The 24,273-nt window shown below is 54.2% G+C and overlaps 1 protein-coding gene across 2 annotated transcripts; it reads left to right on the top strand.

Annotated features, from left to right (window-relative positions):
• The first annotated feature begins 1,254 nt into the window (after positions 1-1,254).
• Positions 1,255-16,071, top strand: ITM2C (integral membrane protein 2C). Of its 2 annotated transcripts, XM_017529050.2 has the most exons (6): positions 1,255-1,581; positions 10,568-10,708; positions 12,731-12,919; positions 13,692-13,802; positions 14,234-14,384; positions 14,843-16,071. In XM_017529050.2, the coding sequence occupies exons 1-6, from the start codon at positions 1,462-1,464 to the stop codon at positions 14,932-14,934; spliced, it is 804 nt and encodes a 267-aa protein (XP_017384539.1). In that variant the 5' UTR covers positions 1,255-1,461; the 3' UTR covers positions 14,935-16,071. The 2 variants fall into 2 exon arrangements, with proteins under 2 accessions (XP_017384539.1, XP_017384540.1); XM_017529051.2 differs by lacking the exon at positions 10,568-10,708 and having other exon boundaries at positions 1,347-1,581; positions 14,843-16,070.
• The last annotated feature ends 8,202 nt before the right edge of the window (positions 16,072-24,273 follow it).

Genomic DNA, 24,273 nt, shown 5'->3' with positions numbered 1-24,273 from the left:
GGTGCTTGCAAAAACACTGAGGGAAGGAATGCATGTCGGGGGTGTGGCCTAAGCAAGGCGTGGAGCTTGCCTTCTTCAAAGCCCAGGGCTCACGTCGGATCTGAGCAGGTGGTGAACACTAGTCCACACCACCTTTTCTCCGGCTCCGGGCCAAACAGATTCCTCCTTGGCTCCTCCAAACCATCTGTCTTCTTCCACCTCCCCATTCCCTCCCCCAGTTCCCCAAGCTGGTGCCCTTAGCATCAATTAGACTTTCTTCTTTCTGCACCTGTCTGTCCTCACCGCTGCTAGGTTCATCCAAGATCTGAGCCAAGATGTTCAGGTCTGGGACGTGGGCGCTAAGGGCCCAAGGCAGCTTCAAAAGACCTGACGGGTAAGAAGAGAGATCAGTGGAGGACTCTGGACTGTTCCCCTCAAGCTGTCGGACACCCCTTTCCTCACTGTCAGCCCAACAGCAGAACCAAGGTGGACCATTCAGCACCTGTGTGTGTGGCTGAGCGCTGTCCCTGGACCAGGGTCAAAGAGGAAAGATTCGGGGCTTTAGTGCCAAGAGCAACCGTCCCAGCAATAGAAGCCCCTGCCTCCCCAGTACCCGTGATACTTTGCAGGAACAGAGTCTTGAGTGGAACCCGAGCCTCTGACATCCGCCCTGGGAGTCTTCCCACCACGCTCACCAGGGTCCTCCTGGATGGGCGAGACAACAGCAGTTCAGCCGGTCACCTAGTAGTAACTGAGGTCGGGGCCAACACGAAGGAGCCAGGGAGCAGGAGCGGCCTCCCCTTCTCCACTCCCGGCGGCTCCAGCCTGCACCCCAGGGCCCCCTAGGAAGGTTCTGCAGGAAGAAAGAATGAAGGCAGAAGCAAGATAGAGAATGAAGGAGGCGTGGATGGATTCAGAAGGCAGGACCGAGGCAGCAGTTAGGCGCCTGCCTCGAAGCCTCCTCCCTCGCTAAGGCCAGGTCAGCTACAGCGGAGGCTCCAGCGTTTCTAAAGGGGAGGATCTGAAGTGGGGCAGGAGAGACGGGTGGGGGGGCGTTGTCTGGAAGCTGCATTTGCCTGGCAAACACTGGGTTAACAAAGCCTTGCGCTGCGGGGATGCTGGCCGCGGAGGGGGAACGGGAGAATGGATCCGAGCGACTGGCTGAATGAATAAGTGAGCGAGTGAGTGACTGTGCGAGCGGACAGCGGAGGGAACTCGGATCAGCCCAGGTGCGGAGCGGCGCGCCCGGCAGGGGTCACTGCGGGCTAGGCAGGCAGGAAGGGGGCGCAGGCGCGGCGGGCGCCGGGGCCCTCCCGCGGGGACGGGGCAGGGAGGGCTGGGGGTGGGGCTAGAGAGGGGGACGCGAGCTGGATCCAAACTTCCGGTGCCTGCAGAGCTCGGAGCGGCGGAGGCACCGGCGGAGGCACCGACCGAGGCTGCACCGGCGGAGGCTGCTGGACGGACGCGCGGGCTGGCGCAGCCATGGTGAAGATCAGCTTCCAGCCCGCCGTGGCCGGCATCAAGGGCAACAAGGCCGACAAGGCGTCGGCGTCGGTCCCGGCGCCGGCCCCGGCCACCGAGATCCTGCTGACGCCTGCAAGGGTGAGGGGCCGGGGCTCAGGCGGGGGGCGGGGGACCCAGGCGCGCCCCGTCGGCCCTGGGGACCGCTCGAGGCGCATCACGGCTCCCGAGCCCGGCGCGGAGCAGTGTCGGGAACTCTCGAATGGTCGCTTATTCCAGACTGAGGAGGGGGCTTGAGTCTCGACCTGAAGCGGCAGCCAAAAGCCGAAGTCCGGAGAGTGGGAGGGGGCCTGGCGCTGGTCTTCAGGTGAGGGAGCGCTCTTCCAAAAGTGGGGGGCCTCTCGCCGCCTGGACCCCAAATAGGGGGATGGGGCTGGTCCGAAGAAGTTCGAGGAATGTTGGTGGGGGGTACGCGTCTGGTTCCAATCAACTGGGAAACCGCGAGTCCGGTCCCCAGGTGGGGGATGGGAGGAGGGTTAGACGTAGTTTTTCCAAAGTAGGGCGCTGGGACCTGATTGGCTGGGGAATTGGGGGGGGGGTGGTCTGGTACCAAGGAAGAGGGAGGGGCTGTTGATTTCCTCCCAACCTGGGGGCTGCGGGGAACAGAGGATGTGCTGCTGGCCTGCACCGGAATTGACAGACCAGAAAGTGATGAAATGGAAATCAGCCAGAACCGACGGGGCTGCGCCTGTGGACGTCGGGGTTCCAAGGCCGGGCGCCCTCATCCCACCCCACGCCCTGCCGTCTGGGCCTCCCTGCTCCTCTATCCTCTCTCCCAGCCCGTCACTGGGCTGTCCCGCGTCCCCGCGGGGAGGGTTCCCAACTGCCCTAGTGCCCTTACATCCTGGGTCCCCGGGCTCTGTGCGCCCCGCCCCCCTGGCTTCCTCCGCCTTCCCTCTCGACTGGGGGAGAGAAGGCATTTCCGCCGTGGAAAACTGAGCTGCTAGCCTTGTGTCTGGGAAGGGCCCGCAGGGGGCAGAACGCTTGGCGGGCAGGGACAAGGAGGGAGGGACAGCTGGCCTAGCCAGGTTTTATTGTGCCCTGCAAAGGTGTTTACGTGGGCGCCGCCCCCAGCGGTCTTGTGGTGCACCAAGCCCTAGTCCTCCCCGCCTCCCACCCCGCGTGGAGGCAGGACTGAGAAAGTCTTTGTCCGCTGCTTCCCCCCCTCCCTCTGCAGGCATCTGAAGTCTACCCGAACGCCTAGCCCCCTCCCCAGGTTTTGTGGCTCAGATGCAGCCTTGCCTGGGGCATTAAGGGGCCTGCAGAGGATGACCTCGACCCTGGAAGAGGGGGCGCTGGAGACGCCTATCGGAGTTGGGTGTCAGCCTGGACAGAGACTATAAGTGAGGAATGCCAAGAGAATGAGAACTCCCCTGCCCTTGTATGGGGGTCCCTGCAGCAACCAGTGGCCCAGAGCCACAAAGATTCACCAACCGGCTAGGCCAGGTTGAGGGGTTGCTGTGCACCCAATCAGAGCCGCTGCCCGCTTCATCTGAAGCTCAGGTGGGTAGGGGGAGCTCCACATTTGCAGAAGGTGGTTCTGCAGCTTTAAAAGTTTGCAAGGGGCTTTTCAAGCCTCCTTTTCTATGGAAGGGAAGCTGCCCTCCACTCAGCCTGGGGAGGGGCAGGGATGGGGCAGGAGGCAGCATTCTTGCCCATCTCTTTTCCTAGCCACCTCCTCCTGGACGTATTTGAGAAGGAGGGAGGACCAGGTCAGACAGTGGGAGAGTGTCGTTCCGACTCCATCAGAAAGTCCCCCAGATTTTGTTGGAGCGGCACATTCTCCGGCCACAGCCTGCTGATGGCATGGGGTTGGGCAGGGTGACAGAGCCCTGCATCTCGGGGCATAACTGACATCCCAGCTTCTGGGTGCTCCTCAGGCTCTGAAATTGAGCGTCCTTTCTTCCCCCTCACCCAGCATGAAATGGAAATATCAACATCTTCTCCTGCATGCTGTTTGTAATGGCCTTGAGCCTGCTGAGTACCTCCTCCCCCAAAACTTTGTTAGTGGGGCAGGGTCCCCTCCTCTCTAATTGGCAAGGGAGAGCTTAGGAGTGTGCAATCTGGGGAAAAAATTAAAATCCTGGCACCATTAGGACAGAACGGCGTGTTAGTAAACTTTCACAGCTTCCCGAGGCCCTGGCGTGCTGCAGAGGGACTTCAGGTGTTACAAGTTGGCTCTGCCCATCACCTGCTAGATTTGGAGCCTCGGAGACAGTTCACTTCTGCCGGCCTCCTGTGGCCCCACTTGGCCAACGGGCATATTTCCTTCTCAGCCAGTTTCTGGCAAGGGGCCAGCCCTCCTCTCCTGCCCCCAGCAGTGAGCAGGCAGGAGGCCCATTTCCCAGCTGTAGCTCAGTGCACTGGAAGAGATGGCAGCCAGGAGCTGCTTTTTCAGGGCAGGGCGTGTAGATTTTTTTCTCATACTGTTGGGGATGCCCAGGAAAGCTTATTAAAATGTTTCTTCAGGCTGGCGGTGACCCCAGAACCCTCCTTGGTGTCTCAATTGGACTCTAAAACAAGATTTATTTTATATTTTGTCTATTATTATTATTATTTTTTTTGAAGCGGAGCCTCTGTCACCCAGGCTGGAGTACAGTGGCATGATCTTGGCTCACTGCAACCTTCACTTCCCAGGTTTAAGTGATTCTCCTGCCTCAGCTTCCCAAGTAGCTGGGACTACAAGCACCTGCCACCATGCCCAGCTAAATTTTGTATTTTTAGTAGAAACAGGGTTTCACTATGTTGGTCAGGCTGGTCTCGAACTCCTGACCTTAGGTGATCCTCCCGCCTCTGCCTCCCAAAGCGCTGGGATTACAGGTGTGAGCCACCAAGCCCAGCCCAAAACAAGATTTAAAAAGTGATCCCTGGGAGGAGCACTCAGTGAGCAGATGATTGTGCATTGGGGCAGTTCTTGCCCTGTGTCCAGGCCAGGAGTGAGTTCGGAGTGGGGCTGGGTGAGACGGCTGGAGCGCCCTCTCGGTGGGCACTGCCCCTGCTTCTGAGAAAAAACTGCAACACAAGGAGGATTTTGTCTGCGAACCTGAGGGCGGAAGGAAGTGCCTCGGTGGGCCAGGGAGGGATGGGGGTGGGGGCCAGCTGGGCTTCCAGCTGCCCAGCCTCCCCACAGGGTGTTTTAACCCTTAGATAATGAGGAGCCTGCGCTGATGGGCTGCTGGGGCACTGCCAGCTTGGGAAGTAGGCTGGACCAGAATCACCCCCTGGGGCAGCAAGGTACCCCCCTCACAGCGCCAACTGGATCCCTCTTCCCTTTTGGGGACCCACTGGCTGGCCCTGCCCCTCTTAGCCCACCCCTTCTCCCCACACCCTGCCTGTGCCAGCGTTCAAACACGTGCGCACATGTGCACACACACACGAACACACAGATGTGAGCATGTAGAGGCTCACGAGCTGGGGGCTGCAAGGGGAGAGAAACAAGTCAAATGCAATCATCTTCTTACCTCTGTGATTTTCTCCTTGGCATTTGCCTTTGATTAATGGCCCTGTGTCACCCCCTCCCCAGCCTGCATACCTGGGGATCAGATTTCACTTTCCTTGTGTGTCCTGGCCTCAGGCCCTTGGCAGGAGGAGCTGGGTCTTCTGGAGCGGTTGGGGGAGGGTCTGCTGCCAGCCAGGAGGGTGAATCTGGCCAGCTTAGAGCCCTACCCCAGTGTCCACTGACTGTGAGGGCCTGCCCCGAAAGGACCTTATGAAGCGGCTGTTCTGCTCCATCCAGGTCCTTCCCTGTGGCAGCGCGGGGACTTTCAGGACTGTTGTCCATTCCTGAGATTTGGCGTCCGGGCAGGCCCCACGGTGGCTTCTCTGCTTTGCTAGCCACTTCCCTCTCCATTCCCTCATTTCTGTTCACTTCTCTCCGCAGTCCTTGGATGTTTCAAGACCGTCAGCAGATTGCCAGTGAGGATGAGTTTCTCTTAGTGCAGGAAAAAATGGTGAAATCACAGAAGCACAACTTGGCTGCCCGCTCTGTCCCCCACCCCACGCTCTCTCTCGACAGGGCTCCTCCAGCAGTGAGCTCTTGTTCTCTGCAGATACCTTGACTATCAGGGGTGCGAGAGAAGAGGGAATTCTCCTGGCCCAGCCAAGCCGAGAGCACAGCTGCATAGATGCTGCCCACGGGGCCTGCATTCTGGAAGGGAAGACAGGAGGGTGATGGGAACCCCCAACCCTGTTGGCAGATGGCATCTAAGCTTGTGGACCCCTGGGCTCTGTGTGCTCAGGTGGACAGTGGGTGTTTGCCCACTCCCTCTCCCCCAGCTAGGCTCTGTCTTGAACGCATACAAGACACACACACTCGATGGATTCCCTGGCCTCTGTGGTCTGGAGCCTGGGAAAGAAAGCTGCTGAGGACCAGGAGAGACGTGGGGGAGGTGAGATGAGACCTCCAACCCCCATCTTCCCCATTTTCAGCCTTGGCCTCAGGAGTGTGTTTCTGGCTACTGAACCCCTCCAGGCAGGCTGCAATCTGCAATCATAGTTTGATCTGCTCGCAGTTAATTAAGTTAATTTGGACGTTGTTACTGGGGGACCAGAGCTGGGGAGCGCTTCCCTCCAGCTGTGGGGGTCTGCTGAGTTAATGCCACAGTTGGCCGGTTTCCCCCTGAAACCATTTTGGCCCTGGTTGTGGTAATCATAATGAGTGCCACTCTGGGTCTCAGTTTAAGTTGGCAGGGAGAGACCCAGCCTCTCTCCGGTCCCTGGATGTCCGGCTCACATGCCCTTTGCTCAGAGAGCTCTGTTGCCTTGGAAACAGTATGCAATATTTTTCTACTTTCTACATGGGAGCCCCCCAGATGCCTGTCTGTCAGTAACTGCTCCCTGCTGGCAGCAACATTTTTCTGGGTCTCCAGCATGATTGGTGGAGCAGCTGGGGTCTCAGGAAGGCGGGCCACTCAGCCATCTTTCTAGTGAGTTGGGCACCAGGGATCCCGAAGGGCCGGGGCTGTGGGTTGAGCACAGGCTCCCTGATGCCCAGCTGTCCCCAGACAGGTGTAAATAGCCCAAGATCACAGGCTGCTTCGAGGGCCAAAGGGACAGTGAGGGTTCCAGGGCTTTGGAATTTGAGCCTGAGTGGTTTTGGTTTCTTTTCTGTCTCACTCTGTCACCAGGCTGGAGTGCAGTGGCGAGATCTCGGCTCACTGCAACCTCTGCCTTCTGGGTTCAAGCAATTCTCCTGCCTCAGCCTCCAGAGTAGCTGGGACTACAGGCACCTGCCTCCAAGCTTGACTAATTTTTGTATTTGTAGTAGAGATGGGGTTTCGCCATGTTGGCCAGGCTCATCTCGACCTCCTGACCTCAGGTGATCCACCCACCTTGACCTCCCAAGTGCTGGGACCACAGGCGTGAGCCATCGTGCCCAGCTGCCTTGGTGTTGATTGTGTAGCACTGGGCACCATAGGCAGAGGCAGCTCTGGGGAGGGATTTGGGGGTTCTCCCTCTGTATGGGGCTTTATGGAGGAAATGCCTTTGCCTCCACACGGGGACATCGGTGCCTTTCTGTCCACTTCCTGGTAGCCTCTAATCCTGCCTTCCGTGCTTCTCTGCTCATCATGGTGCCTCCGAGGGTTTGGCTTTGCCAGCTGGAGGGGAGCTGGGAGGGTGGCAGGGCGGCTGATCCTGAGTGCGTGCTGGGGGACATCAGCAGGGCCGAGAGAGGGAAGTGCCCACCATCAGCCTAGGTAAGGCGTGGGTCCCCAGCCTTCACAGCAAGGGGTCTCGGCAGGAGCCACGCCCTTCTCAGCCACACCTGCCACTGCTGCTCTTCAGCGGGCTTCTGTGGCCCCACCTTCTCCCTGCTCTGTCTTCTCCAACCTTCCTCTGTGGGGCCTCCAAGCCCAGCCCCTCCTGCAGGACAGCGAGATGCTGGACCAACCCAGCGGAAAGGCAAGTCCGCCCTTTGCCGTAAAGCTAGCAGGCCGTCGGTGAATTTAATTCTGGAGCAGGCCCTCAGGCTCTCCCATGTAGTGCTTTCACTTTTTTTTTTTTAACCTCTGTCTTTCTGGTTGTTAGCGATCTCACAAGCTAGTGTCTCTGGTTTTCCAGAACACAGGAGCAGAAGTCTGGACACAGTGCAGCCTCAACAGCTGTCCACAGAGGCAGCCCTAAAAAGGAAAGGCTCGGCTGATAAAGATCTGCTATTTTTATCTAGCACTTTATCCTTCACAAAGGGCTTTTAGGTTCTTTGTCTCGTTTAATCCCAGCAAAACCCCTGTCACACAGCGTCTGTTCACATTTTGCCTGGGAGACCCAAGAAGGGGGAGGTTGCAGTGCTCCACTGGGGCCGCAGCCCCGCTTGACCCCTGAATACAATCTGAGCCTCAGGGTATGTCGTGCCCTCGGCAGGATTCACAGCTGCTGTGGGCAGCCTGGCCTTTCCCAGGGTCATCCACCTTTCCTTAAGACCTCAGCAGCACCAGAAGGGCAGGAGGTCGTCACTGGCCGCCTGGTTTGCAAGAGCTCCTGGGTGGCTCGATCCCTGGGAGATGCCAGCGAATGTGTCACTGGTCTCTGCTCCCAGGAGTCCATTGGAAAATCAAAGCCATTTAGTCCCCACCCCCTCCAGTCAGCCGCTGTCCCTGAGGGCCCTATGCACCGTGGATGTGCACATCACTTGCTGGTGACCTTGGCTGGTGCCCCTGGCTGCTGAGGGCACGGTGGGGGGAGGCCCCAGGGCTGCTCATGGGAGGCGGTGAGGGCAGCAGATCGACCTCCCATACCCACCAATCAGGCTCCCTGCGGGCAGACTTGAGTGTCAGGGTGCCGGACGGGCAGGGGCACCCCATGACGAGGATGCTGGGGTTCGGCTGACCTGCTCACAAATGTCCCCAGAGAGGGGAGGGTCCTCCAGATGTTTTCTGTCCTTTTCCTAAGCGGGGCGGGTCAGACCCTCAGCTCCCCAAGGCGCAGGCTCCACACTCCCCTGTGCTCTAAAAGGGTTGGGGGTGAAACCTGAGGAGCGCAGCAGGCCCCCCCAGGCAGGACCCCTGTGCTGTACTGAGAGATAGGGCCTGTCCTGGATCACTTAGGCCAGAACCATGCCCTCCGGGAGGAAGGGAAAAAGGAAATATGTTCCAATCCCAGAATGTCTGGCTGGAAGGGGCCTGAGAGGTCACTTGGTCTGACCTGCTCATTTTGCAGATGGGGAAGCCAAGGCCCAGAGAGTGCTAAGCAGGCAGGCAGTGGCAGAGCCGGAATGAGAAGCTTCAGGCTTTTGGGCTGGATCCCCTCCCCTCCCCCATACCGTGGCCATCCACAGGGACTGACATCAAACTTCACACTTGGCCGTATCTGGACACCACAGAGGAGGGTTAAACGGTGGACATTGGAAGCAGAGACTGGCCTGGGGCTTTTGCAATATCTCCAAGGGTGAGCAAGGGCCTGGGGGAAGGCAGAGGAGGTCAGGAGGAGAACAGACAGAAAATTGACCATGCTCACCTGCCTGGCTCTCCGTCAGTGCTCTGGGTAAAGCAGTTTTGGTGGGGTTTTTTTGAGACGGAATCTCTCTGTTGCCCAAGCTGGAGCAGTGGCACGGTCTCAGCTCACTGCAACCTCCGCTTCCCGGGTTCAAGAGATTCTCCTGCCTCAGCCTCCCAAGTAGCTAGGACTACATGTGTGTGCCACCATGCCCTGCTAATTTTCTGTATTTTTAGTAGAGACAGGATTTCACCATGTTGGCCAGGCTGGTCTCAAACTCCTGATCTTGTGAACCACCCACCTCGGCCTCCCAAAGTGCTGGGATTATAGGCGTGAGCCACCGCGCCTGGCTGTAAAGCAGTTTTATTGGATTTTATATTCACACACCTACGTCCACCAGCCCACACACGTGCGACCTGGCGTTGGGTTAGGTTGGCTCCTTGGCAGCCCTGCAGCTATGATCTTGAGCCCAATTCTGGCTCCAGAGCAGGTTTTTCCAGGCTCCTGCTAGCCTGACCTTCCGGACAGCCACCCTTCTCCTAGCAGGAGCTCCCTGGCGTGTGGAAGCTTCCAGGCATCATCCTGTAGCTGTTACACCACGTGTAACTGCCTGCTGGACTGTGCTGGTTGGTGCCTGTGGGGGGCAGTGTCCCAGAGATCCCTGGCTGGGGACAAACACTCATGCCCAGACCCTGCGTGGCTTCTGGAGCATCTGCCCCCATCAGTCAGGTGCTCCCCGCACGGCCCCCTTGGTGGAGTCCAGCAGCCTTACACAGCCTGCCCACCTCCGATTGCCCACATTTTAGTCTACCCTCTGCACCTCGGTTTTAGAGCAGAGATGGTCACTCCCCAGCTCAGAAGCCTTCCAGGGCTCCCTATCACCCAAACCAGCGGCTCCCAGCCTGCCTGGTGCATCCTGATTCCTATAGAGATTTCTTTTTTTTTCTTTTTTTTTTGAGATGGAGTTTCACCCTGTCGCCCAGGCTGGAGTGAATGCAATGGCACGATCTCAGCTCACTGCAACCTCCGCCTCCTGGGTTCAAGCAATTCTCCTACCTCAGCCTCCTGAGTAACTGAGATTACAGGCACCCACCACCATGCCCAGCTAATTTTTTGTATCTTTAGTAGAGACGGGGTTTCACCATGTTGGCCAGGTTGGTCTCAAACTCCTGACCTCATGATCTGCCCGCCTCAGCCTCCCAAAGTGCTGGGATTACAGGCGTGGGCCACTGTGCCCAGCCCTCTATAGAGATTTCTAAGTTCCATGAAGTCACCAAGGCCAGGTCGGTGCATCCCCCATCTTATATTTGACAGAATATACTGTGGTCATGGCTGGTGTAAGCGAGAGGACTAGGCTCAGCTAACTCAAAATGCACCTGCTGAACCCCGTGAGTCCCTTTCGGTGGCTTCGAGGTGTGTCTCAGTTTCTCTTTGGAGGCATGTCTCAGTTCCTCTTTAGCCGGGAGGAGTCTGGACCACCCTGGCGGGGCCTCCCTTGCCTTGCAGTTGTCATCTCCTTCCTCCCCTTTCCCCCAAGACTCCCTCTGGGCCCAGCCAGTGTTGAAGCCTCACTTAGGGAGGGGGGATTTCCAGGGAGGGGCCCCAGCCCCTGCTGACCCAGCATTGTTATCCACAGGAGGAGCAGCCCCCGCAACCTCGCTCCAAGAGGGGGGGCTCGGTTGGCGGCGTGTGCTACCTGTCGATGGGCATGGTCGTTCTGCTCATGGGCCTGGTGTTCGCCTCCGTCTACATCTACAGATACTTCTTCCTTGCGCAGGTGAGGGGCCGGTCCGGGGGCGGCAAGGCCTGGAGAAGGGTCATGTCTAGAGAGGCGTGGAGGGAAGTGTCGGCTGGGGTTGGGGGCAAGGAAGCCCTGGACATGGCCTCAAGTGGGAGTGAGTGCCCGGCCAGCCCACAAGACTGGGGTGCCCCTCCTCCTTGGGGCCTCCTTGGACGCAGGCCAGTCCCACCTTTAGCCCCTTGTCCTGGGGAGCCAAGCAGGAATCCAGGTGACAGCACCAGGCCCACCCCACAGGGCCTCCCTGGGGAGTTCTCACCGGAACTCAGATCCAGCAGAAACTGGAGCTGGAACTGCAATCGCCCTCCAGAGCTCAGACCCTGTGCCTGCAGGTCACGCTTTAAGGCTGAGCTAATTCCGCTCAGGCGTGGAGATTTGGGTCACCAAACGAGAGGGATTGGGGTGGGTAGGGACAGTCTCCACCACCGCCTTCCAGAAGCAGGAGGGTGGCCTTGCTGCCACCTCTCACCCCCGTCCCCAGGGTACCTGGGCACAAAGCTGGGCCAACCCAGCCCTGGAAGGGAGGGAGTGTCGCTGTGTGGCTGGAAATGAAGGTAGGTATATTAAAAGGACAAACCTAAATACAACTCACAGGGAATCTCAGGGTGACAAAAGGCTGAGACTTGCCAGTCATTTATGACCCAAGTGACTTCCCATTCCTAAGCATTTAACTTTGTTTTCCCCCAGTTTGTCCACAATGGAAATTGCTGAAGAGTTTGCATTTGATGTGGCTTTCCCCTTGAAAGCTCAACTCCCACACACTTGCCAGCTTCCCTTTTTGTCTGCCGCCCGCTCCCACCACGGCGTGCTTCCCCGTTGTTCCAGGGTGGTGTGGGACCCTCCCCCAGGCCTCTTCCTGTTGTGGCCCTACCCTAGGACCTGGTCTAGCACTTCCTGCTCTCTGTTCCGCCCCTGACTCACACCCTTCCCCTCCCACCTCAGTTCCCCGGGTGTGTGACACCTCTGAGCAGCCCCTGGGTCTGTGCCCTGGGACACTATTCGGGGTGTCCAGCCACAGTGGATGCAGCCCCAGAGTCTCGCCTTCCTTGGCCTCTCATCCCTGCACAGCCCATAGGAGCCCCTCATGCTGTGATGACTCACCCTCCCTGGAGAATTTGCACTGAATAAAACAGAGACGGTGGAATCCTGCCGATCCCAGGCCAGGCAGACCCCATTATGTATCTACAGCCCCCTCCAGGAGCACCCCCAGAAGTAAGAGTGGGCAAACTGGCCCACCCAGCTGTTCATCTGATGGGATCGTACCAGGCGCCCGGCCCCCCTTACTGATGGAGTGACTGGACTGGCCCACCAGACACAGTGTCTGTCAGGGTTTCCCCAAGACAAGGGTTGGGGATGTCCAGGAAGGGTAATGGCACTTGTCCGAGGCCGGGCGTGGAGGTAACCATGGTGGGGGCATGAGAAGCTAATGGTGTCGCCTCCAGCTCCACCTCCCGACCCCAGGCATTGGGCCCCTGTGGCCAGGACAGCAGGTGACAGGAAAGGCAGGCGTGTACAGGCCTAGGTGCCCAACTCTTAGGTTCATCCCTGAGGACCCCCTGCCAACCCCAGGCTTTTTCTCCAGTGTCTGTACCTCTGTGGAGGGCATGGAGGTGGCTGGGTCCTTCTTCTACTTGTCAACCCCATTTCCCAGTCAAGACTCATGGACTTGGAGGCCAAGAGAGACCTTAGGGCTCATCACGCTTTACAGATGGGGAAACTGCGGCCTAGAGAGGTCTGCTCCCTAGGACCTGGCAGACACAGCTCATCCTCCCTCCCATCTGTGAAGCTGGGCCTCAGCTTATCTCCTCACTGACAGCCCCAGACTCTAACCTGACGCCCTACAGTCTCAGTTTCTCCATCTGTGAAATGGGTCACACAATCTCCACTCTTCTTGCTTCCCCAGGTTTTTGGGGCATGCAGTGGATGGGTAGGCAGAGAGGGCCTCACAGAGTGCACTGTGTGACCAGCCTCTCTGTCTGTCTCTCTGTCCGCCTTGCTCAGCTGGCCCGAGATAACTTCTTCCGCTGCGGTGTGCTGTATGAGGACTCCCTGTCCTCCCAGGCCCGGACTCAGATGGAGCTGGAAGAGGATGTGAAAATCTACCTCAATGAGAACTACGAGCGCATCAATGTGCCCGTGCCCCAGTTTGGTGGCGGTGACCCTGCAGACATCATCCATGATTTCCAGCGGGTGAGGCTGGCCAGGACCTGGGGGTGGGGGTGGGAGGGGTCCCAGGGACCCAGGGCAAGGGGACAGGTGTGAAAGGAGAGCCCTCGGAGTACAGCAGATGTCTATGGTTAGGCTTACCAGGGTCTTCAAGACACTGCTTTTCTCCCTTTGGCGACAGTGGTTCTCGCTGAGTGTAAACTAACCGAGGCTGATGTGCTCCTCGGCCTCCTGCCAGCTGCATGCAGGCTGTCATGGCAGGGCTGCTGTTCCCTGTTTCTGTTGACATCGTATTGAGGGGGAGCACATACACCATTGAGTACGCTGTGGGTACAGCTCAGTGGGATCTGCAGCGGGATCTCTGCAGAGTGGGTCTCATACATATTCATATAACCCTCATAGGGCCTGGGATGGGGCATCTCTCGCCAAGGTCCAGGCTATGCCCAGGCATGGCTGGCCCTCACAGGCTTCAGAAATGCACAGCTGGGATGTTCCCATGTTCCCCAAACCTCAGCTCTGTAAACACGAGAAGCAGCTTTGTAACAACAGAGGCGTTTAGCAAACAGCTGCTATTCTCCTCTGTCATGTGGCACCTTCCACAAACAGGCTAAGAGAAGAGCAGGAAAAGGGAGCGCCCACCCAGGTGTTCTGGAATCTGGGTTCCCTGTTCCTGAAGGCCCAGGGCCTCGGGAAGGCATGGTGGGATCCCTGCCCCTGCTGGGCAAAGCTTCTTGCTGCCCTGCCTGGGTCAGCTGTCACCTCCTGCAGAGACTGACCCGGCCCCTTCTCCTGTCAGGGTCTGACCGCCTACCATGACATCTCCCTGGACAAGTGCTACGTCATCGAGCTCAACACCACCATCGTGCTGCCCCCTCGCAACTTCTGGGAGCTCCTCATGAACGTGAAGGTGCGCAGGGAGTGGAGGGGCTCTCTGCAGCGTCCTGTCCCTCCCTTGTCCCCTGTCTCACAGAGGCTAGGTCTAGGGTACAGGAAGTGCCCATGTCAGGGGTTAGGGGAGCAAGAGACGTTGCTGGCAGCTGGGCCCCGTACCCAGATTGGTCTCACCTCTGCCATAACCCGTTTCCGCATCTCCAGAGTCAGTGCCCCAAGACCAGCTTCCTTAGCGTTCAAGCCCGTACCCTGAGCACAGACTCATGCACATGCCATAGCTCCTGGCAGCACAGGCGCAGGCACTAGGCACAGGCAGGAAGTCCCTGGCAACATCAGAAGGGCCAGCCCAGGGGCCTCTGGAGGAGGGAAGTGGGCTGGCATTGTGGGCGAGGGGTTGGAGGAGATCCTGAGGGGCTGACTCAGTGCCACGGCCACCTCGCTTTGCAGAGAGGGACCTACCTCCCACAGACGTACATCATCCAGGAGGAGATGGTGGTCACGGAGCACGTCAGTGACAAGGAGGCCCTGGGGTCCTTCATCTACCACCTGTGCAATGGGAAAGACACCTACAGGCTTCGGCGCCGGGCGACGCGGAGGCGTGAGTGGCTGGCTTCACCCACTGTGGCCCTGTCCTGCGCTCCAGACCACAATTATCTTCAGGCAGTGCCTGGCCCCGCTGTCAGAGAGCTCAGATAGCAGCAGCAATGACAGCTAGCGTTAGCTGAGCACTTCTACGTGCCTGCAGGGCTGTATGCTCTTTATGACCTTTTAAGAGTGTAAGTCATCCTCATCCTCATTACTTTTGCTGCCCATTGGAAAGGTGAGGAAACAGGTACCGAGAGGTTAACCAACACCCCTCAGGTCACACAGCAGGGAGGTGGCAGACATGGGCAGGCTGACTCCAGCTCTCGAGCTCTTCCCGTTTGTCACTGTGCTCTTTGGGTGAATTTGGCCTGCTGTCACTTCCTGCACCTCCTGGGGCTCAGGCTGAGGTTGGTGGTCTTTGTGACTCAGCCAGGATGCAGGCCTTACTGGGGTTTTTCTGTTTCCTCCCAGGGATCAACAAACGTGGGGCCAAGAACTGCAACGCCATCCGCCACTTCGAGAACACCTTCGTGGTAGAGACGCTCATCTGTGGGGTGGTGTGAGGCCCTCTGTCCCCAGCCCCCCTGCCATCTTCCTCTTCTTCTCTCCAGCCGCTTTCTCCTCCTTCCCACTGCTTAGCTTGTACTTTGGACGTGTATCTATAGAGGTGACATGTCTCTCTGTTCCTCCCCAACCCTGCCCACCTCCCTGTACCAGAGCCGTGACCTCTCGGGGGCCCCCATCTCTGCTGCTCCCCACCCCAGGTGTGGTGGAGGGAGAGGGGACACCACAAAACGGTTTCTGTGTCCCACTGCCTTGAAGCCAGGCCTGCCAAAGCCTGGGCCCACAGCCACACTGGGAGCCCCAGGAGAAAGATGAGTTGGGGGAACTGGGTATGAGAGCCCTGGGAAAGGGATATGGTTGGGGGACTGGCACAGGCTTCAGAAGTATCTGCACAATTAGAAAAGTCCCCAGAAGCTTTTTCCTTGGAGGGTACACTTCCTTCACTGTCCCTATTGCTAGGCCTGCGGCTTCAGCTAAGGATGGGACGATGTGCCCAGGGACGGACCCACCAGAGCACAAGGGAAGGTGGCTGCCTGGGGGCATCCCCAGGACCCCCCTCAGTGCCTTCAGCCCACCAGCGGGACCTGGAGTTTGGGGAGTAGGATGAGTCCGTCAAGCACAATTGTTCTCTGAGTGGAACCAAAGAAGTAAGGAGCTGGGGCCCCCAGCCCTGGCCCCCAGGAGCACAAGTGGGGTCCCCACAGCCAAGGCAGTGGGGTGGGCTGTTAAGGAATGGGCAGGCAAGGTCACCGCTCAGTCCTGTCCACAGGCGATGAGCCGTGGGTTCTGCTGAGTAGATGGAGCTCGCTGCTTTCTCCCAGCTTGGAGCCATTTTGAAAGCTAACGCGGAGGGAAAGGGAGGGCCACCTGGTACTTGTCCACCCTGCCTCCTCTGTTCTGAAACTCCATCCCCCTCAGCTTGGGGGAATGCACCTTTTTCCTTTTCCTTCTCACTTTTGCATGTTTTTACTGATCATTCAATATGCTAACCATTCTCAGCCCTGAGCCTTGGAGAGGAGGGCTGTAAGCCTTTGGTCAGTCTCTGAGGATGAAACTCTTACATGCTTTGTATATTTTCTCAATTAGATCTCTTTTCAGAAGTGTCTGTAGAACAATAAAAATCTTTTACTTCTGACCTTGACTTGAGCATGGCTGGAGGGGAGGTGGGTGTAGGGGGGTGCTCTAGGCAGAGTAAGGAGCTGGGCCTCGGGGACAGCCTGCAGACCTTGACATCTGGCCTCTAAAGGGCTGGGCTTCCGGGGCTCAGCCATGGAGTGTAGGACATGCCCTTCATAGCACCCCAGTTCCCATGACCACTCTCTGAGCCAGGTAGAGTTCACACTTTCTGGGTGAGGAGGGGAAAGGGCTGGGAGAGCTTAACCACTCACCCAAGGTCATGCTGCTTTAAGTGCCTATAAACTACCCCATAATGGTGTACATGGCAGATGACATAATTATTGCATGTCCTTAAGCACAAGGGCGGTGTCATATTCTCCACGACATCTGGACAGTTTGTAACCATTCCTGGAGGATCTGAAGTGAGGTTTGGTGTGATAATCACAGGGTCACATTCTCCAGAGAATTCTGCAAGCAGCAGGAGAGCTGGCCAGAGCCATGGCTAAATGGACCCCAGAGGTGGGACCTGGACCCTGCCTTGGGGACCAGGTTGGGTACCTACCCACTTGGTGCTGTTCAGTCTCAGTACCCAGTGAGGGCCATAAAATGCTCAAGTTAGTACAGACACACCTTGTTCTTGAATCCAAAGGCAATCATGCAAAGACATCAGGTTCTTTTTACATTTGCTCATTGAAATGCAATGCAATCACAATTAGAATGCCAACTGGATTTACTTTTTAACTTGATACAATAAATTCTTTGAGGAAAGTAAACATGGAATAGTCAGGTAAATCCTATAAAGGCTAAAGAGCAGCCCTCCAGATATAAAGTGTTATACACCACAATAATTAAGGAGTTCGGTGTAGCAAAGGCAGAGCCCAATGCAGCCCAACAGAGAGACCAGATATTGACTTAAATTACATGGAAATTTACTATGGGATTATGGCAGCATTTCCAGTTAGTGGGAGACGTGGGGTTTTTGTTTTTTGAGGTGGAGTCTTGCTTTTGTGACCCAGGCTGGAGTGCAGTGGGGCGATCTCAGCTCACTGCAACCTCTGCCTCCCAGATTCAAGCAATTCTCCTGCCTCAGACCCCCTGAGTAGCTGGGACTACAGGCTCACACCACCATGCGCAGCTAATTTTTCTATTTTTAGTAGAGACGGGGTTTCATCATGTCGGCCAGGATGATCTTGATCTCCTTGACCTCTTGATCCGCCCACCTTAGCCTCCCAAAGTGCTGGGATTACAGGCGGGAGCCACCGTGCCCTGCCCTTGTGCTTTCTATATCAGCAATTCTGGTGATTGATTATGCATGAGTTTTGTTTCTTCCATTCAAGTGATTAAAACTTTTATGTATTTTTCTTGTACCATCTTCCTGGGTAGGAGCTCTGGCACCATGGTGATAGCCACAAATCTTGTTTTATTCTTGATTTTAAAGGAAATTCACCTTGAATATAGTTTAGTTGTAAATATTAGAATATTCAGATCTAAGTTCTCTATTCTTAGTTTTCAAAGTGTTTTTATTGTTAATAAAGGATTGATGTCACGTTATTTTATCAAATGTTTTTTCTGCATCTATTCATATGTTTGCATATCTGTTAACGTGGCAAATATTACTAAGTGATTTAGCCGTGTATTTCCTTATATCTATGCTACTGGATTCCATTTGCTAACATTTTGTTTAGGAATTTTAGATAAATGTTTTTTGTAGCACTGGCCTATAATGGGAGTAAATTAGTTTGACAGTATCAAATTTTAAAGTACAATGTCTTCGACCCGGAAATGTCACTGCTATGAATGTGTCCTATGGATGTACTCCACCAAGTATGCAAAAGTATTTGTACAAGGATATTTATTGTTACAGTAGCAACAAACTGAAGACAAATGTCCTTTAGTTGGAGACTCGATTTTTTTAAAAAGTACAAAATTTTGTTGCCATTACAAAGAATGGGGTAGATCTATTTATGCTGCTGTGTATGGCAAAGCAGGTGGCAAGAGCAAGAGTATTCATTTGTCTCCATCCCATTTGTGAATTTTTTAAGCGATAGCACTATGGATGTGCATATACTATCTCTGGAAGCGCATCAAAGCCTTGTCACGCCAGTTCCCTCTAGAGAGCGGGGCTGGCAGGGGGCTGTAGGCCTGTGTCTCTGTTCACACCTTTTTATAAGTCATAAGCACGTGCATGTCTTGGTCCCTGTTCGCCTGCCCTTGAGCTGGAGCAGGACCTGCTGGCTGCGACGTCTCACCTTCACCTAACTGCACAGAGTCTCAGCCACTTCCCTCCCGCCCTTGAGGACTGTCACCCAGCCTAGAAAGGAGGCCTTGCATTAGGCCTGGGTTTGGCCAGAAGAATAGAGCAGTTGGAAATGTTAAATTGACATAAATAGGAAGCTCTGTAACCTCGTGCAAGTGTTGTCTTGGAAACCAGAGCCTGGGTGGTCTCCATGGAAACCGTGCTCAGCCTTCTGCCTGAAGGAGTTGCCACCCACTGGTGCTGGAGTCTCTTGCTTACCAGGGACCTCAGGGCTCCAATAAATGCTTCGGGAGTGATTATGGAATAGCCCCTGCTCACCATGGCCATGTCAGGTGTGGGGCTCTGGGCATCTCCACCCATGCGAAAGAAAGAGCCCTTTCCTATGGGACTTACCCTCATGGGGAGGCACCACAGCAGACCACCCAAGGCAGGACATGCAGGGCTATGAATGTGCATATACTAGTTCTGGAAATAGTATACTATGCTCAGAGTGAGGGGGGCACCTGTGTCCGGTGGTCACAAGTGAATTTCCTTTGAATCACCTTTAAAGGCGAATTTCCTTTAAAATCAAGAACAATACAAGATTTGTGGCTATCACCATGGTGCCAGAGTGCCTACCCAGTAAGATAAGACACGAAAAATGCATAAAAGTTTTAATTTTTTTTTTTTTTTTTTTTTTTTTTTTTTTGAGACGGAGTTTCGCTCTTGTTACCCAGGCTGGAGTGCAATGGCGCGATCTTGGCTCACCGCAACCTCCGCCTCCTGGGTTCAGGCAATTCTCCTGCCTCAGCCTCCCGAGTAGCAGGGACTACAGGCACACGCCACCATGCCCAGCTAATTTTTTGTATTTTTAGTAGAGACAGGGTTTCACCATGTTGACCAGGATGGTCTCGATCTCTTGACCTCGTGATCCACCCGCCTCGGCCTCCCAAAGTGCTGGGATTACAGGCGTGAGCCACCACGCCCGGCCAAAAGTTTTAATTATTTGAATGAAAAAAAACACAAATAATATAATACACTATGCCCAGAGTGAGAAGGGGGACTTGTGTCCGGAGGTCTGGGGGATCTGGACTCTGCCATTGTCCCCTGGTGCAGCTGCACAGCTGTGAGGGGCTGGCACCATCTCTGCGCTCCAACTTGCCTTTCTGTAAGATGGGAAGTTTGGACAAAGTCATTCTGAAGGTCTTTTCCAGCTCTAATGATACATGTTTTGCATGTGGCCTGGCAAAACACCGATGGGGTTCAGAGGAGAGAGAGATTAAAGAGTGACTAGTGTGGGCTTCCTGGGAACCATTTGAGCTTTGAAGGTGGGGAGGAGGAAAGTCAGGGAGTGGGCAAAATACAACAGAGAAACGGAAGTTCACCCTCTGAGGTCCAGTGGGCGCAGGGCAGCCTACGATCCTCCAGGGGCCCTGTTCCCTCCGGGGACTGGAAGGGAGACCTTGAGTCTAGGGCCTGGGGCAGCAAGGATTGAGTGGGGTGCAGTCCTAGAAGGGTCAGCAGTCACAGCTGCCTACCACGGCATATCCTTATCCTTGCTGCATGCTGCACCCACTCCAGCTGCCAGAGAACAGAGGTGGAGACGTGGGAGCCGATGAAGGTCGAATGCCAGCCTCCCACCTGTGAGACAAAGGGCCATGTCACTGGAAGTTACGTCGGGCCTGGCCCTGCAGGAGCCAGGGCTCTGCGCCTAATGAGGATTGATGGGAAGGGGAAGACTGGCAGCAGTGAGATCTTGGGGTTGGGGTGGGGGATGGGAGGCAGGGGGAGGTGGGGAGGACAGGGAGAGGAGGGAGGGGACTGGAGGGACTTTAGCCAACACTCTTGTCCCACACTTACGGAGTGAGTGCCCACAGTGTTCAAGCAGTATGCCAGCAGCTTTTCATTGGTTAATTTTGTTCATTTCTCACATTATCTCTGGGGTGAGTATGAACTTCATAGCTACAAACTCAGGTGTCCAAAGTATCTTCATTTTTCTATAATAGCGTGTTTTGTGTAACCATCTAGTTTTCAAATCTCCCTTTGGTCTGGTGGCAGAATGTGTCATCTTGATAATTTCCGGGTAAACTCTCATTACTTCAACTTACCCTTTTCCAAGATATTAATTTTGGGCCTCTCTTCCCCCCAGGGCCCATCATCTGAACGATGGTCCTGTATTTGGAATTTGCCCCTCCGAAAGAGTTTTGATGGGAGACACCAACCCCGGCTATTATGCGGCCATGCACCACATAGCAGCGTTTCAGACAACAATGACTGCATATGCCACAGTGGTCCCATAAAATTATAATGGAGCTAAAAAATTCCTATTGCCTAGTGACATCATAGCCATTGTAAGGTCGGTATAAACAAACCTATTATGCTACCAGTCATATAAAACTATAGCACAGCTGGTTGCGGTGGCTTATGCCTGTAATCCTAGCAATTTGGGAGGCTGAGGTGGTCGGATCTCCTGAGGTCAGGAGTTCAAGACCAGCCTGACCAACATGGAAAAACCCTGTCTCTATAAAAATTCAAAATTAGCCGGGCGTGGTGGCGCGTACTTGTAATCCCAGCTACTCAGGAGGCTGAGGCAGGAAAATCACTTGAACCCAGGAGGTGGAAGTTGCGGTGAGCCAAGATCTCACCATTGCACTCCAGCCTGGGCAACAAGAGCGAAACTCCTCCGTCAAAACAAAACAAAAGTATAGCACATACAATAATGTATAGGACATAATACTTAATAATAAAAACCTATGTGGCTGGTTTACATATTTACTACACTGTTTTTAAATGTTAATAAGAATGTACTCTTTTTACTTATTAGAAAAAAAGTTAACTGTAAACAGACTCAGCAGGTCCTTCAGGAGGTACGCCAGAAGAAGGCACTGTAATCATAGGAGGTGACAGCTCCAAGCACACATTGCCTCTGAAGACCTTCCAGTGGGACAGGATGTGGCAGTTAAGATGGTGATACCGATGGCTCTGACCCTGGGGAGGCCTAGGCTCATGCGTGTCTGGTTTTTAATGAAAAAGTTTAAAAGTAAAAAAATATATAACAAATTTTAAAAATGGGAAAAAAGAGGCTGGGTGTGGTGGCTCATGCCTGTAATCCCAGCACCTTGGGAGGCTGAAGCGTGCAGATCACCTGAGGTCAGGAGTTCGAGACCAGCCTGGCCACCATGATGAAATCCCATCTCTACTAAAAATACAAAAATTAGCCGGGCATGGTGGCATACACCTGTAATCCCAGCTACTCAGGAGGCTGAGGCAGGAGAATCGCTTTAACCCAAGAGACGGAGGTTGCAGTGAGCTGAGACACACCATTGCACTCCAGCCTGGGTGACAGGAGGGAAAATCTATTTTAAGAAAGAAAAGAAAAGAAAAAAAGCTAATAGAATAAGGGTACAAAGAAAATACTTTGTGCAGCTCTGTGTGTTGGTCTTTTATGCTATTTTTACAAAAAGTCCAAAAATTCTTAAAAATTGAAAAGTTTATAAAGAAAAGAACAGTAAGCTAAGGTTAGGTTATTATTGAGGAAGAAAAGCTTTTTAAAAAACGTAGTGTAGCCTAAATGTGCAGGGTTTATAAAGTCTACAGCAGTGGTAATGTCCCAGGCCTTCCCATACTCTCCACCAACTCACTGACTCACCCACAGCAACCTCTGGTCCTGCAAGCTCCATTCATGGTAAGTGCCTTATACAGGTGGACCATATTTTTATTTTTCCTACCATATTTTGAACAGTGCTTCTCTATATTTAGATACACAAATAGTTACCCTTGTGTTGTAATTGCCTATAGTATTCAGTACCGACACATGCTGCACAGGCTGGCGGCCCAGGAGCAATAGGCTGAACTGTACAGCCCAGGTGTGCAATTGGCTATGCCATGTAGGTTTGTGTAAGTGCACCCTACAAGGTTCACACAATGAAACTGTCTGACGATGCATGTCTCAGGACGCATCCCTGTTGTTAAGCTGCATCTAGCTTTCCCAGTGTACCTGGTGGCTGGAGTCAAGCATGTGACCAGGCTCAGCCAATCAGATGTTTTCCTCTTGGTATGAGTCCGTTTTCATACTGCAATGAAGATTCTATCCATGACTGGACAATTTATAAAGAAAAGAGGTTTAATTGACTCAGGGTTCCACATGGCTGGGGAAGCCTCAGGAAACTTATCATCATGGCCGAAGGCAAAGGGGAAGCAAGGCACGTGTTAGACTTACATGGTGGCCGGAGAGAGAGAAAGAGCACAGCTGGAAGTGTCAGACACTTATCAAACAACCAGATCTCGTGAAAACTGAGAATTCATGAGTGACAACTCATGGGGGAAACTGCCCCCTGATCCAATCACCTCCCACCAGTTTCCTCCCTTAACATGAGGATTACAATTCGAGATGAGATTTGGGTGGGGACAAAGAGCCAGACTATATCTGGCCATAGGGACCATACCATAGGGTCAAGGACATGCCATAGGAACCCCAGACCATGCCATAGGGACAAGTGACTCAGGAAGGGGGACAGTGAAGAATGCATCCTGGTAGAGGGGACACAGCAACACAGAGTACTACAGGCATCAGGGAGGTGGTGGCATCCTCTCCACCTCCTGGTGCCACTGGTTCCCTTTGTGGCCTCCCAATTGCTGACGTGTTTTTTCCAGCCCACCCTGTGAGTCTGAGACACCCAGTGTCCTGTCAATCAACTTCTTTCTTCCTACATTCACCAGATTTGTTCCCAGTGTTTGTGTAGCAGGTTTATTGAACAAGGGAGCCTTGTAGAGTATAATCAGAAAACAATTCTTTCTTCACCACTACCTTTTCAACCTGTTCAGTGGTGTGGGCTCTCCTCTGAGCTTGGATGACACTGAAGGTAAGTTTCTTGGTTTTTCTGGTCCATTGTGGGAAGTAGAAAAGTTCCTTTTTAAAGTTTCCTTTCTTGTTAAAGAATAAATCATAAGTGTGCTGATAGTTCTTTGTTAAGCTCTATCCTATGTAGCTGTTAGACACGCCAGGCTTACAGGCACGTAGTACATTCTATGTCCTTGTACTTTAACCAAGATATCTGTGCTGGATGTGCTCACAGGCATGCCCCAGCTCTCCATTGCTTTTACCTGTTTAGAAAAGTTTTGAGTTGTTAGCCAATCAGGTTTTAGTTTAGATTGTGAGGCCTGGCTCCAGCCAACAGAGATCAGACACAGCAGTAAGGACAACCCTAAATGGGTAAGGAATAAATTTGTCTGTTTTCCTTTATTCATTATACTCTAGTGGCAAGATAGCTAGTGAGAGTACCCTTCCTGCAGTCCAGGAAGTAAAAATTGTGTTGCTGAAAGATCCTTTGTCTCAGTGCTGATTTTTCTTTGCAGCACCAAGCATCTATTTCCAACATCCATCCAAGATAATAAAAATCCCTTGAGTAACTATAACTCACACAAATTCAGTTTCAGTAATTACAACATCTAACTATAAAAGCAGTTGTGACTCCAGATGGCATTTGAAGTTAAAACTGCTCCCTTGACCCATCCCAGACCTGCCCACATGGGAAGCCTACAGGGGGTACGGGGAGCTTGGCCAGCTTCTCCTCCTGCCCCTGTGCCCTCCTTCTACCTTTCCTCCCTTCTCTAGGCTCCTCAGGCACCTCCAAGTTTGGGACAGTAGGGCCAGGGCTTGGTGTCGGGCGTCAAGCAGGAGAGGTCACACTAGTTGTCTTAGTCAGCTTGTGTTGCTGTAAAGGAACACCTGAGACTGGGTAATATATAAAAAAAGAGGGACTAATTTGGCTCATGATTCTGCTGGCTGGAAGATTGGGCATCTGGTGAAAGCCTCGGGCTGCTTCCACTCGTGGCAGATGGTGAACAGAGCTGGCGCGAGATCGCATGCAGAAATCACGTGGAGAGAGAGGAAGCAAGACAGACAGGGGAGGCCCAGGCTCTTTTTAACAACCAGCTCTCATGGGAACTAATGGAGTGAAACACTCGCCTCTGTAGGAAGGCATTC

Source organism: Cebus imitator, unplaced genomic scaffold (assembly GCF_001604975.1).
Source record: "Cebus imitator isolate Cc_AM_T3 unplaced genomic scaffold, Cebus_imitator-1.0 Scaffold57, whole genome shotgun sequence".
Taxonomy (NCBI): Eukaryota; Metazoa; Chordata; class Mammalia; order Primates; family Cebidae; genus Cebus; species Cebus imitator.
The sequence above is the reverse complement of the archived record's forward strand: the minus strand, read 5'-3'. Positions and strand labels throughout refer to the sequence as shown.

Coding starts and splice junctions, on each gene's coding strand:
- ITM2C (XM_017529050.2), top strand. CDS start 1,462: ATGGTGAAGATCAGCTTCCAGCCCGCCGTGGCCGGCATCAAGGGCAAC. Junction 1,582..10,567: donor TCCTGCTGACGCCTGCAAGG/GTGAGGGGCCGG, acceptor TGTTATCCACAG/GAGGAGCAGCCCCCGCAACC. Junction 13,803..14,233: donor AGCTCCTCATGAACGTGAAG/GTGCGCAGGGAG, acceptor CTCGCTTTGCAG/AGAGGGACCTACCTCCCACA.